This window comes from Symphodus melops (assembly GCF_947650265.1).
Source record: "Symphodus melops genome assembly, chromosome: 2".
Lineage (NCBI taxonomy): Eukaryota > Metazoa > Chordata > Actinopteri > Labriformes > Labridae > Symphodus > Symphodus melops.
In genome coordinates, this window is record NC_136692.1 from 25,485,708 (window position 1) to 25,503,766 (window position 18,059).

The 18,059-nt window shown below is 38.5% G+C and overlaps 2 protein-coding genes and 1 long non-coding RNA gene across 3 annotated transcripts; 2 read left to right on the forward strand and 1 right to left on the reverse strand.

Moving 5' to 3' along the window:
- Positions 1-565: 565 nt before the first annotated feature.
- Positions 566-4,786, reverse strand: LOC306819767. The gene is made up of 3 exons (XR_013778607.1): positions 4,697-4,786; positions 1,465-1,561; positions 566-1,383 (listed from the first exon to the last, which is right to left on the reverse strand). It is a non-coding gene; the product is annotated as an uncharacterized lncRNA (long non-coding RNA).
- Positions 4,088-6,742, forward strand: lbx1b (ladybird homeobox 1b). The gene is made up of 2 exons (XM_079337313.1): positions 4,088-4,847; positions 5,336-6,742. The coding sequence occupies exons 1-2, from the start codon at positions 4,520-4,522 to the stop codon at positions 5,818-5,820; spliced, it is 813 nt and encodes a 270-aa protein (XP_079193439.1). The 5' UTR covers positions 4,088-4,519; the 3' UTR covers positions 5,821-6,742.
- Positions 6,743-11,613: 4,871 nt separating this feature from the next.
- On the forward strand, positions 11,614-18,034 carry cenpk (centromere protein K). Its single transcript, XM_079337291.1, has 10 exons — positions 11,614-11,745; positions 11,951-12,037; positions 12,116-12,172; positions 14,275-14,338; positions 14,578-14,624; positions 14,744-14,826; positions 14,938-15,036; positions 15,171-15,306; positions 15,414-15,467; positions 17,387-18,034. The coding sequence occupies exons 1-10, from the start codon at positions 11,743-11,745 to the stop codon at positions 17,540-17,542; spliced, it is 786 nt and encodes a 261-aa protein (XP_079193417.1). The 5' UTR covers positions 11,614-11,742; the 3' UTR covers positions 17,543-18,034.
- The last annotated feature ends 25 nt before the right edge of the window (positions 18,035-18,059 follow it).

The window sequence follows — 18,059 nt, forward strand, 5'->3', positions numbered from 1 at the left end:
TGGAGCGTATTTTTTTAGTATTGCATCTTTATAAAGTGAAGGATCGGAAAAAAGTCTTCCTCTATTTTCATACCTGCTCTGCAGATAGTTTGGGGTTAATTTTGAGCTGGCTCAAATACACGTCTGCTTCTATGATGATGGGTGGGCGGAAAGCAATGGTGTGATGTTAAGACAACTGAAAAACTAGATTGTCTAAATATGCACAAGAATGTGTGCCAAAATAAAAAATACAGATACTCATCCCAGTTGCACTCTGAACAGCGTTTGCTGTCAGTTCTTCTTCAGTGGGAAGTCGTTATATATTCTGGATATTTAAACTTCTGATTTAAGGTCATTCGAGCTAAAGCCCATGTTTAACGTTGTTTTTTATTTAGACATGATTGTGTGTAAAATAGTGAATTGATTCAGTGCTATGTTAAGTCCCTTCTCCTCCCATCACCTCCTGACTCTCACCTGTCCAAGCCACACCCCCAAACACACCCCCAGCTAAAGCCTGCCCTCATATCACTTCCTGTCTGACCTCCAAAGCACAGCTGAACTTCTGTGAGAAATAACCAAATGTGGGAGTGGCCGTCGGACATTTCCTTTTAATTAACATGCCATATGTTATTTCATTATGAACCCATTGCTGTATCATATTTATACTCTTTAGGTTTATTGTGTTAAAGGACAAAAAACCGGAAATGACTGCATGTAAGTTTAAAACTGATTTACAAGTTACCTTAATATTATTACCTAACATGAGTTATTAATATCCGTCATGTGTGAGTGTTTTCAGTGTTTTGTGCACAGATCCATCCACGTCGTCTACAAAGTGAACACTGGATCTGTGCTTGCATTACACCTTGTGCTAGCTCTCGTTTAATCTCGATCAACTTTTTGAACTTCAATTATAAACTTTCCAGAAGGTAGCCAACATGGTCAGAGCACAGTCTGCGATTACAGTGAAACCACTGGGTCTGTTGCATTCTTCAGGGGTCTGTTTTATCAGTTATGGGCTCCACTTGGTTTGAGGACACAATGTTTAATTTCTTCTTTAAAAAGTGACTTTGTCTCACTGAAGAGTTTTTAGTTGAATTTATTCACTGGGGAAATTTGGTCTTTACTGTATATTTTTAAATTACAAACAATGCAATACTAATTTTTGTCAATAATAAATCTGGATGTTTTAGAGGCTGATATTTTGCCATGCATGGTATGATACTGATGGAGGTAAATGTGAGAATTATATTTTGTGATTTGGTTGATTGAACTCTTTAACAAGCCTGTAGTTTAAGTCAGCTCTGAGCTCTCCACACCCTTGAGAAAACCGTTTTCTGAGCAGCACAGTGCAATGATAACGGAGCAGCTTATGGTCCTCTGTTCAGCAGCATGGCTCCGGCTCTGCGAGGCAGGAAAAGCCGAGCCATCAGGGATTTGTCAGAGGCCTGTTATTACATCTCTAGTCACATAAAATATGGCCACCTCTCCTGAGATCCAACGGCGAGATAAATCCACTCTCCTCCAACCAGACTGGCCCCCGCGATGAAACCAGCCAATGGCATTCCTCAGCCACTGACCTCTGTAATGACATGTGATTTATACAGGACATGTTTTAAACTGAGACACACACCTCTCCCTCTCTGTATCTATATCTGGTGTCATATGAGATAACAGGCAGGCCTTTGGGAGAGGGGAGACATGACACCCATCTTTGGGGTCTCACAAGATGGCTACAAAGTGGATTGTTTCCCCTGCAGCTGTCTGAGCCTGCACTGAAAGTGTGTCCCACTGCATGAGCTCACTCACATTGCAGGTTGACACTCTATAAGCTAAGTGACCGCAGTGTGGACGACCTAAATCAACACCTGGTTGGGCAGAAATAAGGACTGTTGTGTTAAAGGAGCAGATAGCAGGAATGCTTTAAAGATTATATGAATTAGTGGCTTATGGTCAATTGATGCTGTTTGAGGTTTACTAGAAATATGAATTAAATAATAGCTCATCAGAGTTGAAAAATCAAAAGAAAAAGCAAACCCACAAAGGAATATATCATAAATGGTCCTGTGCTCCAGACACTCAGAGCAGTGTTTTTTCCCCTGCACAGTCTGCTAGATTAAGAGATTAAGCTGTGTGGCTGAAGCAGAGCTGAGAGGCTGGCCATGTCGTTGACCTTGGCGAGCGACACACAGAGATGATGACACACAGCACCACAAATATCTGTCTTTCATAAACAGGCACCAAGACCCCACTCAGCTGAGCTGGCTGGACGCACAGAAAATAAGGTCACTTCCTCTTTTTTTTTTTTGTACCACAACAATAGATCCAACTGTTTAGTTTTAATTAAAACACTTTTCGTTTTTATTTTTTTGTATTTTTTTTATTGTGATGCTCTTTTAAGTTTAAGTTTCAGTTTTATAGCCTACATCCATAATATATTATATTATAAATATTCCTACATGTTTTCCATTATTTCAGAGCTGTAATTATACACAATAGACATTAATTAATTATTTAATTGCATCTACAAATGTAGATGGTTCTGCTGAAAAGTATTTCTGTTTTTATATATCTGTGTATTTAAAATATTTGATACTCGTTCTGATAATGTATTTTTTAGAGTAATTGGAAAGCTACAAAAGAAAACTTTTAAATATTTTCAGGTTTAATATGTTCAAAGGTCGGTCACTTTTCCAAGCACCTACAACATGTGACCTCTGAAATCAGAGCAGAACTCCTGCCAGCAGCAACTACTGCTTCTATTTGTTGTTGTTATTTTGTGACCTGATTGTGAAACGTATAGGACCTTCTCAAAGTGACTGCACAAGATAAATGTTCTTTCTTTTCCTTGTTTTTTTGTTGTTGTTTTTTTTTAAGTGAAACTGTCTAGATGTGTTGTATTATTTAAAAGTAAAAGAATGGAAAGAACAGGTCTTAAAAACGAAATAGAACGTCTCTATGTTATTTATTATTTATTTATCAGAAACGTTACGTCTTAGGATCCAAAGAAAGGATGGGAAATAAAACTATTATTTAAATAATTAAATTGTCAAAATAAATAAATAATGTTCCTATCCTCCACCTTTCAGCATCATCATCACCATCATCATCAATATGTTGATATTTTGGGTTTTTTTCCGTCAGTGACGTAAATCTTGACAACATCGAATTAAAGAAACAATAAAGGACAAACTGATGATTAAAATAGGATACTAAAATACCTTTAGTATTTTGCAATATCTCCGACAACAAATGAAACCGACTTGAAAATGATAGCATTATATATATTTTTAAAAACAATAAGTAAGCTAATGATGTTTGTGTCATAAAAATAAAGTGTTTGTTGTTAGAAAAATCGGAGCCTTTAATGGTTTAAAGATAAAACTTCACCTGAAATTTAATTAAACGGAAGTATATAAAAAAACAGAATATTTCGTTTCTGTTAGATTAAAAAAAAATCCTACAAACTGTCCTCGCGCCTGCGTAAATTCGTTTATGCATATGGAGCCCCTCGCGACTTTTCGAGCAGCCTCAAAATAAACTCATCTTGTCAAACCTGGAGGACGCGGGGAAATTTGAGAGGAGATGAAATATTTCTCGGATGATATAAATGAAGCCCTTTCGCCTGAGTTATGGCCCGGGTTTGGCGTAGCTGTGAGGGATGCATGCTGCTCCTTCTCCCCACCCCAGAGGAGGAATCATCACAGCTGATCTATGGCCCAGTTCTACTTTACCTTTACAAAACAAAGGATCATCCGCGCTTAGAGTCGAGAAAATATCCTTCTGACTACCTGCGACAACTAGTATAACACCAGAGTCGACTCATCGTTTAAGTAACATCCGGGTAATCCAAATACTTTTTAAACAAAAGCCTAAAAACTCCTTGGCTAAAACTTGAGATTGACGCACAAAAACGCTTAAATTATCTGCGGGTTTTAATTCTTTCCCTTACAGCTCCCCCTTTATCCTTCTCTCTTTCTCTCTCTCTCTCTTTCTCCCTCTCTCTCTCTCTCTCTCTCTCTCTGCTTCCCTTCATTTACCTCACAAACCTATTCTGGTATCTCAGCACACGACTAAATTAGACCAAAGATGATAAGAGCACAAAGCATTATAATTCCGCCGGGCTCCTCCTCCTTCCAGCCATGCGTCCTAATTAATGGGACACCCCCAGTCGCAAAAAGCCCCGCACTGGACTGCAACATAGTCAAAGAGTGAAAGGGAAGAGGGCGAAAGTGCCACTGGAGATAATTGATTACCCACCAATCAATGAGAACTTGTTAGTAATCGTCAACTCTTTGGACCTCGCCATTTTCAGGGAGGCATCTCACTCCTGCGGACCCGCTGCTCCCGAGGATCCACTCTTTGAAGATATCCTATTTTGGAATAAGATTTTCTTTTCGTCCCCCTTTCCTATCTGTATCTTTTTTTAACCTTTTAACGGTTATGTGACTTTTTTTTTTTTTACCTCTCGATAGTATCGTTTTTTTTTAACCCGCTAAATATTTCTATAAAAGTCACACACAAACTCCGCGCACAGCCAATGATGACATCCAAAGAAGTGGCCAAATGTGATGCAGTGGAAACCAGGAGGCGAAGCCCGCTGGACCACTTGCCGCCTCCTGCCAACTCCAACAAGCCGCTGACCCCCTTCAGCATCGAGGACATTCTCAACAAACCGTCGGTGAAACGAAGTTACACGATCTGCGGCACAGCTCACCTCATCTCGTCCTCAGAGAAGCACCGTCCGTCCAGCATCCCCCTGTCCAGCCGGGCTCTGCTCACCCAGACCTCCCCGCTCTGCGCGCTGGAGGAGCTGGCCAGCAAGACCTTCAAGGGGCTGGAAGTCAGCGTGTTACAAGCTGCGGAAGGTACTATACATCCCGAAATATACATCGATCTAAGAAGGTTCTTTAGTTGTTGTTGGGGGGTTTTTTTATTTGTTTTTTTTTAAAGCATCTATTTCTGTTCTTCTTGTTCGTATCCTTTTATTTTGCACCCTGTCGTGCAATTAATTCGTTAAAAATAAGTTCTTTAATGGCCTGAGAAAATATTTTCTTTAGTTTTCTCGATTTAATATTTTTCCTGCTAATATATGCAATCGAACAAAGACGTGTTAATTTTTCTGTCTGTTTCTCACCGCCTCTACTCTTTATTATAAGTGTCTCGTGTGTGCGATGCTCAATATTTCCCAGTGGTGTCTGGTTAATTTTCTTGAAATGACCTGTTCCCAGCAGAGAGGGAGGTTTTACTGTCTCTCACATTGTATTCGTTGCCTTATTATTGCCTCAGGATGGTTTTTACGCGATGCACCTGCACCATGTGCTGATTTTCACCGCGCTTCTGTCTCTCCTCGCAGGCCGGGACGGGATGACTTTGTTCGGCCAGAGAAGCACCCCGAAGAAGCGCCGGAAGTCTCGCACGGCCTTCACCAATCACCAAATCTACGAGCTGGAGAAACGCTTCTTGTACCAGAAGTACCTGTCACCGGCTGACCGGGACCAGATCGCGCAGCAGCTCGGCCTGACTAACGCGCAGGTTATCACGTGGTTTCAGAACCGGAGAGCAAAGCTAAAACGGGACCTGGAGGAAATGAAGGCCGACGTGGAGTCTGCCAAGGCCGTCGGCCAGGTCCCCTTGGAAAAGCTCGCCAAGCTGGCGGACCTGGAGAAATGCGCCAACGGCACGCTGGGCCACCCGCGAGGGGAGTCCCCCGCGCGGGGAGGCCAGGAGCACGAGCTCGCCCAGAAACTGCGCTCATCGCCGCTGTCGCCATTCTCAGACCACACAACGAGTAAAGAGTGCTCGGAGGACGAGGACGTGGAGATTGATGTGGATGACTGATTGCGCAGCGTGGGGCTGACACACAAAAGACGATTTTAAAAATCCTCGCGAGGACTTGTATCTTACTGCTTATATTGTATACCATATCTGAGAACATGTACCAAATGTATTGACTTTTATATCGGCGCAGATAGAACTATTCATAGTGACGCATGAACACAGAAGCAGAAATATGCAGTGATATTTTATTCATTAGCAAACTGTTACTTCTTGCAATCAAAGCAATATGGTCTGATATGACACGAGTAACTTATTTTTTTTTTTACACTTTAGGCCAACACACACACACACACACACACACACACACACACACACACACACACACACAAACCTGCACCCTTACATTGAAACACAAAACACACACACCTGTTCCATCGCTTTTCTTGTAAGGCCTATACCCTCACACACTCCGGTGAAAGAGCTCAAGTTTTTCATATCTTTTGCATGTAAATGCATGATTTGATTTGTGATCATTATCTATTTATTTTTACCTTATTATTATTATTATTATTATATTTTTTTTATTTAATTGTTTTCGTGTTTTCTGCCAAATCGCCATCGAGTCATTTTGTCACTGCCGGCTCTCCTCCTATACTCCTCCTCCTCTGACTGTGACCCCTGATTTAAAAGTGAAGAGGAAGAAAAAGAAATAGAAGATGAAGATGAGGATGATGTTCGGAGAGGCAAACTGGGACTTTCACAATTTTGCGTTTTATGGAAATGTTTAATCGATGGCGAGTAGCAAAACTGACTCTTGCGGTGATTTTGAGATATGCTCCTTTTAGATGTATTGTTTGGATACAATAGATTTACGGTTCTAAATTTGTTATGTTTTGTACACCTGTAAGTGCCTTTCTGAAATCAGGACATTATTTGAAACCAATGCACAGACTGTATTGTATATAGGCTACTATGGGAATAAAATGGCTTTTCTGAATATTTCTTTTATGTTGTAATTCTTCAACTAAAGGCTAGCTTGGTTTTATTATGCTGGATGTCTGATTTATGTCGATATAATAGCCTGGTTTTTTCTAAATAGGTTCAGAAAAAAATCATTTAAGAAACGTGCTTTCGGTGCCAAATCCGGGCGTGCAAGCCAATCAAACGCGGCCTATATAAAGTTATTATTCTGAACTATTTTGTCCCTTTGTGTCCTTTTCCACTCTGGTGCTTTAAACATTTTGTGGCCCGGAATCTCACATCTCCTTTCACATCCTAAAAGCGTATCGTGGCTTCTTGACCCTTAGACGTGTTTCTCCATTCGGGCTAAAAATTTATGTGAGAAACACAAATCTGGTGCCGGGGGAAAAAGGGCGAGGATGCCACCAAAACACAAAGTTTTGGGCCAGTTTCTCTGGGCCTTTATAGGGCTTTTTTTGTTCTGCGGGACTGGGCCGTAATTTTGAGCGTAAAGCATGAAAAGTGGGGACAAATGAGCCGCGGCCCCCGATGGGACGACTCACAAAAGAGCAGGGCTGGACCCCCGCAGGCAGCCATACTGAGACAAGTGTGTCCCACCGCACAAAAAGGACGCAAACGTTTGGAGGCCATATGGTTTTTGAAATTTCCTCACAAATTCAGACAATTTGATGGATTGAGTTAACCCTCCTTTTAAACACTTTAACTGGGTGCGAACAAAGGCCATAATGCCTACATAGACTATCCCTTCATGAGGGCATCTGCGGCTGTTAATGTCTGGCCCTTTTCTTTGCCTGGCGTTTTGAACAAGTCAATGAATTACAATGAAAGTGGCCCTTTTTTGTGCGCCGCTTGTCTTTCTCCGCTTTTTAGCTCTGGAATAATATGTTTGACTTCTGTCCAAGAAGGGTTTCTAAACAAGAAATGGATTTTGTTTTTAATGTTAAGCAGGGAGCCATAAAGAGTTTGGACTGTGACATTTATGCCAAAGTCTGGTTAGGGAGTCCTTTGTTTGTTTTCTTCTCGTCTCTTTTTTCACTTCGTCTCTTTATTTCTTTTGTCTTTGAGGAGTTTAATGAAGCTGAAAACATGGTGGTGTGAGAAAGAGAGTGTCCAAAGGAGTGAAAGTGAAAAGGCTGCCTCCCGTTTAACTCTCTTTGTTAGCACAAATGATAAGTAGACCTGTCTTCTTCTGACTTCTTTCAAAGTTTTTATTTTTTTATTTTTAACTTTTTTTATTAACTACAACTTGAATAGTTCATGAACCTGTAAGCACTTAATATGACTGAAACTATTGTACATTCTCTGTGGGAAAATTAGTCCTTATAAAATATAAATCTGTAACACTTCACTTGAACCCAACTAAGAGCATGAGCACATTACAATTATTTGATGAATGCTGTATGAATATAATGTAGTTTAACACACGTGTTAGTGTTTATTGATTGTAAATTAGAAACTATTAGCTCTTTCATAGGCACCCAGAGGTAAAAGCTGGTTTACAAACAGATAATGAAGAACAATAAAGCAAAACAACAATTGTAATGTAAAGTTAATGGAGAGGTTGTGGTAAAATGTTAGGCTACTCCATTAATGTGTTAATATGTTTTTAAATCGACTGTTTTTAATGTTAGAAACCATTGATCAGTCATTTATCATTCACTTTATCATTTATTAAGAATATTTTGACCTTCATTGAGATTCATCACAGGTTTGTAGATTGAAGGTAAACTTGCTTTTCAAAGTTTCCTTGCAAATTGCAAAAAAAATGCAAATTCATTAAATCCTGTTTCCTTTTTTTGCAAACTGACTAGCTTATAGAAATATGTCAATTTGTAAAAGTACCATTATAATAGTGAGTAGTCCTTTATTGTTGATGTGTCATCTGTGCGTGTGTGTGTGTGTGTGTGTGCGTGTGCGTGTGTGTGTGTGTGTGTGTGTGTGTGTGTGTGTGTGTGTGTGTGTGTGTGTGTGTGCGTGTGCGTGTGCGTGTGTGTGTGTGTGAGGGACAGAGATAATGTATGTGTGTGTCCACTGCAGCCTCTTCTGACTCGGGCATATTTATGAAGGGAGAGAGTTAAGGCAGCCTTATGGATTTCACTTGCTTATTTTATGAGTGCTTGTCAGGCAGGCCTGGTGATAAGTAATACTGCAGTCTGTGGGACCACTTCGTGGTAATTAATCTGGAGGTCTTAAGTGTATTTCAGTATTTCACTTCAAGATGGAAAAAAATCACTACTTCAATCGTCCGGAAAATTGAAGTTTGATGCATGAGTCCCTACTGAAACAATAGTACAGCCCTCTCTCTTTTCATCTGCTGCCTTCCTCTCTTTATACTCTCTCTCTTTTTCTCTTCCCCCCATCCCCGGTTTATCAACAGTCTCAGGTGCAAATTGTAAACTAATAATTGAGACGTTGTAAGAGTTTCACTTCATGGAAAACCTCATTATGTACTGTTTTATTCGATTTACTGTCTTCTTTCCTAAAACAGAAAAAAAAGCATGACTCATCAATTCATTTAATTATATTATTATCATCATCATTATTATCATCTTTATTAATGAATAAGACAAAAAGGAGATCCGTAAATGAGTTCAGCTGGATTGTCTGAATTGTAGAGTTTTAATCATAGCCTTCCTGTGGAGCCAGTTAATACTTCAAACTTCAATTTTACGGGCGATTGAACTAAGCATGTTCCTGACAGAATTGATGTATGTATTAATTTCCTTTAACTGTTGATTAATTAGGTTGTGCTGAAGGCTCAAATGGAACAGTTTGTTTGGAAATTTGCATATTAATCAAATTCTAGTTGATCATTCAAATAATCCAGGCTGTGTGTGATTTTAGCTGGAAAACGGTAAATCAGTAAACACATACATGTATGTTCTCTGCTGCTGCTGCTGTCTGTGCATCGTGAAACAAATCCAACAATCAGAGAGTAAGCCTCATTGAGACTTAACTGTTAATACAGTTTTGTTACAAGTAATGGCAGATTCTAGTCAACACCAGCAAACACTGTTGTCAATGTGGAAGGTTATTTCCCTTTCTGCAGGCTTGGTGGCAACACAATAAGATGCAGTTTGGGAAATGCAAGCCTCTTATTTAATAATGGTTAAGTTAACAGCTTTCTCTTAGAGCAATGGGATGTGTAATTATTACAGTCATATCATACATCATACAGTCGATGATAAGATCATGTAGAGGTCAGGGAGGTTAACATAATGACGGAAGAATGAGTTTGCAGGTATATAGGCTAAACAGTGCAGACCAGTGTGTGTCAAAATGAAATATTTAAGGGATATTAGATGTGTATCGCAGCATCACAAGGGCTTTATAAATAAACGTGCCTTGCCTATATACATGACTTTCTTCAGTTAACGTTTTGATTGTTTGAAATAAATAATTTAATCTCCATAAGCATTAAAAGAGAAAAAAACATTTTGGTTTTCATTGACATAAGAATGTGCAGAAAATCCAATTTGTTTTTGTAAAATAAATCTACAGATTAGCAGCACTTAAATGTTTTCAAACAAAATATGACATGAGTGATTAAATGGCTGTAGAGTGGAAAAGGGAAAATCTATCCTATTAATGTGTCCCTGAGATAGACAGAGGCCCTTCACAATCTGACACACATTTTTCAAATTAAATGTTAAACCAGCATTAATAGGTTTGAAAAAATAAATCAATTCTTAAACAATTTCATTCTTGACTACATAGAAAAACAGGAAGGAAGTGGAAAGAGGAAGAGGGGATGTTGACAAACTCCTTCCAGCTTTTTGAACACTGAGCAGAGAAACAGAGACACCTGCTGTTCACAAAAGGAAAAGCACTGCAGGTGACGTTAACCTGCCCCCCCCCCCCCCCCCCATCATGATGATGTCACTTTTGCAAATAGAAATTATGAATATTGTTTAATCCTGTAATATGTTTTGCATTTGTCTGAAGAGCATACTTATATCTTTAAGCATATGCTACATATATTTGTTTATCTTGCATTCGTTATTTAAAATATCTGATCAGACTTAAATGAAAACAAGGCTAATGTATGACCTGTGCAATGCATGAGTGTAATAAATGAGTATAAAGGATAAAGGACAGTACAACAAAGTTCTATATAGTCACATTGAAAAACCTGACTGGAGATTGAGCATTTAGGCAGTTTAGAGTGCTCCAAAGTATAACTTCACATTTAAAATATTGCCTAATTTTAAAGTGCAAACTGTTTAAATAAATTTGCCAGTTTAAATCTCAAATTCAGTTTAAGTAAATAGCCTAACAGATTAGCCTCTAGTATTAGTATAGCTAGCATTGGCACTTTATAAGGACTTCATCCCAGGGAAGTAGAAAAAACATATTTTTACTTAGGACAAATTAACTCTGTAGTAATCAGCTATGTTCTTTTGATTTAGATGGCACCTTCTTTATTTAGAATGCAAAACTTAGAAAAAAAGTAGGAAACAATCTCAAGAAGTAAATTATTGCAATTATTCGGCATCGGCTGGTAAATATTTAAGATAGAAAATAAAAAATAAAAATAATGAAGTGAAGCAGTTCGTTTCTTCAACTCTTCTTCCTGAGCTATCCGTCCACTTTAGCTATTTATCTTTGGCTTTGTTAGACATTTTCATCTGAACAGACTAATGTGTTTTCATTTCTGCAAGGTTTCTGCCCCTCTTCAAAGAGGCAGCAGGTTCTTTGTATTGTCTAACGGTCAATATATAATATGTATAGACCAATGAAACATATTTATATCTTTAGAAAGATTTAATTTAGGCTAGATTACTGCCATAATTTTCTTTATTAATTGAAAGAGCTGTAAAAACACCGCAGAAGTGAAACGCTTTCAGCTGCACTTGCGCAGTAACCTACTGCGCAGAATCAGCGTTCCTCTCTGTGCCGGATGTGATGTCATCAACATTGGCGGTATTTTGAAAAAATAGGCTCTTCTGTTTGTTGTTGTAGTCCGCGTCGTGGAGGGACAAACGGTGGTATTTGGAGATCATGGTAAGGCTGCACGTCCTTTGACTTTGTATTGTAGTTCATACAGGTTCATAAAAGACCGAAGTTATCACAGTCACACGCTAAAGTAAACAAACTAAAGTCAGTCTCCATCAGGAGCTCCAACCAAAGAAAGTAAACACTTACCTGTGAGCTATGAGAGCTGTTTCTGATTTGTCCTCTGTGTTGGCACATTTTGTTCCTGGTTCAGACGGAGATGAAAGCAGCGGAGCTGTCAGAGGAGGCTCGTACCGAGCTGATGGACATGTGTGAGGATCAGTTTGTTCGGCTGGAAAAGGTAAAAACTCAAACCTACGAGTAAGGCTGTCCTTATCTGAGACTGTTTAAACCATGTGTGTGTGTTTCTGTGTTACAGCTTCAGAACGAGATTATTCTGTGTGAACCGGATTTCTGCGAGAATCCACCGGAGCAGGTGAGAGGGGTCACGTGACCTGTGTCCGCCTCAGTTTGTTTGTGTTTGTATGTACTCTACTAAACCTGCGCCTTTCCATTCAGCTTCTTTCGTTTGTTGATGTTTTATAGGAACATGTGATGCAATTTAAGAAACAACATTAAAAGAAATGAAATTCAGTAGGTGGTAACAGGGAGTTAGAAAATCAGATAAACTCATGATACCCTACACAATATGTGGCCAACAATAAACAATGCAGCAAATCTGCAAGATAAAGGTCTTATAAAGGAGCCACTACAGTAAAACAAAAACATGGTGGCTTCACTAGCACATTAGAGAAATGTTATGAATATGCAGCTAGACTGTTTAAAGATCAATACGATATCTTAAAAATCACAATATCTGATAAATGAAAGAAAACAAAGAGCCCTGTAAAAGGTAAAGTGCAGAATAAATGTATTTAATTACTGTAGGTTGGTGTTAGTTTCACTTCTTACTTCTTCATCTCTAACATTATTAGACTCTAACACTGTCTTCTTTCATCCCGCTGTCTACTTCTTCTTTGGCCGATTAGCTTCTGTTCTGTTCATATTTCTTTTATTCATGGAAAGTCGTGAACTGATATATTGATAATATCATAATATTGTAATTAACACGACTAATTAATTGATTGTCTCTTTTAACTGAGCATTATTTTCTTTCATTGTTTATCTCACATTGTAATAGGGCTTTGTGCTCATTGAATTTCGAGTCTGAATGAAGAGATAATAGAAACTGAAACTTTGCATCAGTTTTTCAGTCAGGATGAAAATTAGAGATTCACCATTCCACTTTTTCCTCAGTTCTGATCAGATTCATGTACCGATATTGATTCAGATATTTTTATTATCATAATTAACAGTTTTATTTTTGAGGCCATACTAAGTTGTAACAGGAAGCAACAACCACTGTCAGGTTTCAAAAAATAAATGTAAGAATTATCCTTTTAATCAACTAGAAGGAGCTGTTTCATCTCGTCTGATCGTTGTGACGAGTTGTCCTCAAAGAGAGACGGTCTGAGCTGAGAACATCTAAAGAGCTCGGATATCTTTCATGATCAGTGCCGTGGGACTCATATTCAAATATCAATATCGGCCCGATATATCAGGTCGGAACGGTCCCATATATCCCTGTAAAGATGATATTCTGTGTCACCCTTACTTGATTAATTTTCATAAAGCCTTTAATTATACGCAAACCCTTTGCAGAGGTAAAACTACCTACTTGTCTCATATCAATTGTTTACACAGCAAAATGATGGAATAAACATGTAGCAAGCAAAACAACAGAGGAACAGGTTTGACAGCTCGAGGCTCATCAACCTCCAACATGTAAACCTGTGTGCAGAGTAATGACTCCTTACATGGGGAGTACTCTGAACTAGTACTGCGGATGATGACAACATGCAGTAAATGTGGTGTGAATGTTAACAAATGCTTCATGTTCAGTTTTTACTCATACATTTCATCAGTGCCACGCTGGCCTGAGTTCATCTGACTGTCCTTATTATCAAAGTTCCTCTCATGAAACATCTAAGACGCATTTAGTTAACACTTTGAGATGGAATGTTTCAATGGTGCTTCTCTGCCATCATTCGATTCAGTGAAAAGAATAGTCATGGCAGGGATGACACCTTTTTGTGAGGAGTTTTTAGCGGTTTCATAAACAGACTGTAACATACTGGTGCCTCTGTGTGACTCACAGATGAGCAGACAGCGACAACACTCATCATTTATTGCTTAACTACGACATTGAGGAAGGTGTGAAATAAAGGGAGTTGCAGCATGTTGCAGAAACCGTTCTTGTTGACGTGTTTGACAGTAAGTGAAGGAAGCAGGATGACTTATTTCATCAGAAAACACTCGTTACACATGTACAGTACAAAACAAGATCAGCAAAGAGATTAGATGGAGCCACTACTGTATGTCCACAGGAGTCACCGAGATTGACCCAAACCTTCACTCCCAAAAAGGATGAAAGGCCTATTCAACAACTTCTGTCACTCAGTTTCAGTGTCCATCAAATTTGACCTTTTGGTACTTTGTTTGAACTTTCTGTACATTGTGGACATTGTTTCTCAATAGTCAGTGAATCAACTGGTGGCTACAGAAGCTGAGCTGAAGCAGTGGATGACCACAGAGCCGAAATGTAAGTCTGTATTCACATCGTGATGGAAGCTCTGTATCAATATTTGCATCTAAAGTAAGATGACCAGAAATTAGGATGACAGCTTTATCACCATTTAATGTAATGCCACATTTTAAAACAAGAAAAATAAAAAGATAAGTTTATTTCATTTAGATCAGTTTGATTGTGACATTTTGTTTTTGCTGAGTTAGCATTTTTAAATGAGTTGATTTTTTTATTTTTTATTTTGCTCTTTTCAGTGTTGGCACGAAATTCTGAAGTTTTACTTCATGCTGGAAAAGACGAGGTTTGTTTTTGTGCTAAAGGCCCGTTATTTAAAAAAAAAAACCTTTTATTTTTGAAATTTTCCTATTTAAATACATTTTTGTGGCTCTGAAATCTAAGTTTGAACTTTGTTTCTCACAGATGCTCAAGCTTTGCTCTGAACTTGCGATGATTGCCTCTTGCTCTGAAGCAAAGCGAGACAAACTGAGGGAAACAAAAGAACAGTGAGTGACCTTTACGTTATAGTGCAAGCTTTCAGTAGCTTACTGTCCTTCCTCAGGCCGTGGAAGAGACCTCAGACATTATTTCTTCATTTTTATATTTCCATCTATTAGGGAACTGAAATGGCTGGAGGAGAAGAAACAGGCGCTGAAAGCAGCCACGGAGCATGTTGAACAACTTCAGAGTGAAAAGGAGAAATGGTCAGAGCACAGGTGAGTGTGATGGCAGACAGATCTGTCTCCACTCGGGGGCAACAAAACATGAGAAGAGTAAAAACTAGAAAAAAGAATGCCATTTTGCATAAATGAGTGAATGTGAGTATTAATGGTGTGTGTGTGTGCTGCAGTGTATGGCAGGACACCAAGGCCAAAATTCAGAAGATGAAGATCTATGAGGAAAGGTTAATGGAGTCTCTCGGGGAAATCCTGGAGAAACACGTCCCCCTGCCTCGGAATGAATCCAGTTCAGACAAGAAGAAGAAGGTGCTATGTGCTTCTGTCTTTATGATCCATCATGTGTTTGTGAACATGTAAAACCTGTTCTCTTCAAACTCCGGTGCAAATAAACACCTTTTTGTTTTCCTTTACAGAACATCACCCCAGAGTTAAATGAAGACTTGATTTCACTTAATGAAATTCTTGAGGTGGGTTGTGACTTACCACATGATCCGCTGGGACGTTTTAAGTAGAGGTGCAACGATTCAAAAACATAAGATACAGATGTTCAAAATAACTATTTAGTTGATAATCAATTCAGATGCAGGTGTCTTCTTCCATCACTTCTTTGTTACTGTTACCATCTGTTTTTCTAATGAACTATAAGATCTGAGGGCCATGTTTCTGAAAGAAGCTTCAACAAACTCTCAGTCTAGCCCTGAGATCTGAGTTGATTTATCCTCAGGTGGGAAACTCTGAGTTTTCGGTTCCAAATCAGCTCATTTGAGTTTGTTAAATCAACTCTGAGTAAGCTCACTGGGTGTTCAGCGCAAAATTAATGGAGCACCAATACTTGAATCACCATGGCAACAAAAGACTTAAAAATAGGCCCTCGTACTTTAACAGTCAACTTTAATATAACAACATCTTTGTGTGGACTTAGCCTCAGGGAATATGAAGAACAGGTTTTAAAAAGGAAGGAAAAAGTAACACTGCTCAACGGTAAAGGAGGGAGTTTGTAGAAGTTAACAGCTTCTCACATCAGCGTGTGATTTAGTCTATTCAACTGTTTTTAATCAGAATTATAATATTGCTGGTTAAAAACTGGTGGACAGGTGTTAAACCTAACATGTAACATAAGAACAAACTAGGCTAATTGTGGCATTTTAATCATATTCACTAAACAGTTAACTTTATTCTGGCTATTTAAATGTGCATTAGCTCTATCCCCAACATGCTGTATTCACAAACAGTCTGAATGTCCTCTCACCTTGGTCCTGTTATTTGGTTAATTAGTCCTTATTAAATTATATATATATATCTCCCAACGTAGATGTAGACTCTTATTCCCTGCGGTGTAATGCTGCCTCTTCATCACAATACTCCTTGAATAAAACAAGACATGCCATGTTCACCAAAATGAGTTTTATAGGCTATAGAATAACAAACGGGATTTTTATTTAGACAAACAGTGAATCTTCTCACCTGGGATACTGACTGAAGACAAGAATGAGGAAATTAAACTTTCGTCCTCGCTCTGGTTTCATTAATGAAGACCTGTTCCCGACCAGTTTACGTTCACTATATTGTGCAAAATATCCGAAAACCAGTTTCATTTAGAGAGTCAGTGTCAATGACAGAGAAGAGTCGTAGAGCTGTCTGCTCTGGAGAAGTGGGTTTTTTTTTATGGTGAAACAAATGACCGTAACTTGTTGAATCCCAGTTGTTAAGCTGGTTTGAATGACATTTGTACAGGTTGTTAAACAATGAGGCAGCACAGCATCAAGTTAAAACACATTGAAATGGGATTTTGTATTATTTAGTTTAAAGTCAAGCCTGCTAGATGAAAACGTGATGGATCCGTTTTTCCTTTTAATATATTTTAGGAGGCCAGGGAATCATTGATAATAAGTCTAATAAAACCAATAACTTCATAGAGTTCAAATACTTTTAAATATTAAAGGACAAGTGTTTGATGGTAAGAAAGCAGCTCTGTTTATTACAGACAAATCAAAGTTACAATCTTTAGAAAACATTAAAAGTGCTGCCTTTCTCTTTTCATCTCGGCCACTTCCATGATGCTGACTGCTCATGGCAATTGGAAATATAAATGTTTTAAACTTTTGTTTTTCCTACTATAATAAGTCAAACCTTTGACCTCTGTCCAGTCCATATGGCAACACTAAAAAACCAAGACTCATAAAACCGTTTTTTTTTTTTTAAACAAAGAAATTATATTTTCCTCTCGTCTCTATGGAGGGTGTTGTCAATTATCAAATAGATTTTTATAAAAACACAATCTATTTGAACGTGTTTCTCGTAATGATCGTATGCACAGAAACATTTCATTGAAATGTATTACATTAAACTATCTCAATCTTTCACTCTTGTCTTGTGTTCACGACAGCTGCTCATGAACAAGGTCCTGACCACACCTCACGACCCCTATGTGGAGATAGACGACACCTTCTGGCCACCCTACATAGAAACGCTGCTCCGCTATGGTATTGCAGTAAGGCATCAAGAAAATAACTTCAAGATCCGCCTGGAAACCTTTTGGTAAGGCAGTGGTGCATCAGGTCTACTGCCTCCCAAGGTCTGCTTGCTTAATGATATGTCTATTTATGTAAACTGATTAGAAGAATAACAGAGCTGGTGAAGTCATGATGCTCATATTAGCTGGATGTATGTGAGTTGATATGTTTCACAGCTATGTGCGTTTATTAAATGATTTCTTCACAAATTGCCCTTTGCACTTCACATGTATGTTTTTCATGTTTGCTTCAGAACAGTTTTGTTTGTACCGTACACAGAAATAATGGGTCCTGTAACTTTCTGCTTGTACGTTTTTAAGTATTCCGTTCAGTCTCATTTGGACAATATGCTGATATTTGACTTTTAAGGATTTAAAGTCTTCTCTATGCTATTTTATTTGATCAAAGGCAAGGTGCTAATCAGAAGTGTTTTTCCTATGTTTTGAAGGTTTTCTCGTCTGTATATTATCAAATTCTGGACTATACCGAAATGTTTATGTTCAATAAACGTGGGAACTACGCACACAGTGTAATGTTCATGGGAAA

Excerpts from the sequence above, each read along its gene's own strand:
- cenpk (XM_079337291.1), top strand. Across the intron at positions 12,038-12,115 it reads AGTTTGTTCGGCTGGAAAAG|CTTCAGAACGAGATTATTCT; the intron begins GTAAAAACTCAA and ends TCTGTGTTACAG. Across the intron at positions 14,625-14,743 it reads TTCATGCTGGAAAAGACGAG|ATGCTCAAGCTTTGCTCTGA; the intron begins GTTTGTTTTTGT and ends TGTTTCTCACAG.
- lbx1b (XM_079337313.1), top strand. The coding sequence starts at position 4,520 with ATGATGACATCCAAAGAAGTGGCCAAATGTGATGCAGTGGAAACCAGG. Across the intron at positions 4,848-5,335 it reads CGTGTTACAAGCTGCGGAAG|GCCGGGACGGGATGACTTTG; the intron begins GTACTATACATC and ends CTCTCCTCGCAG.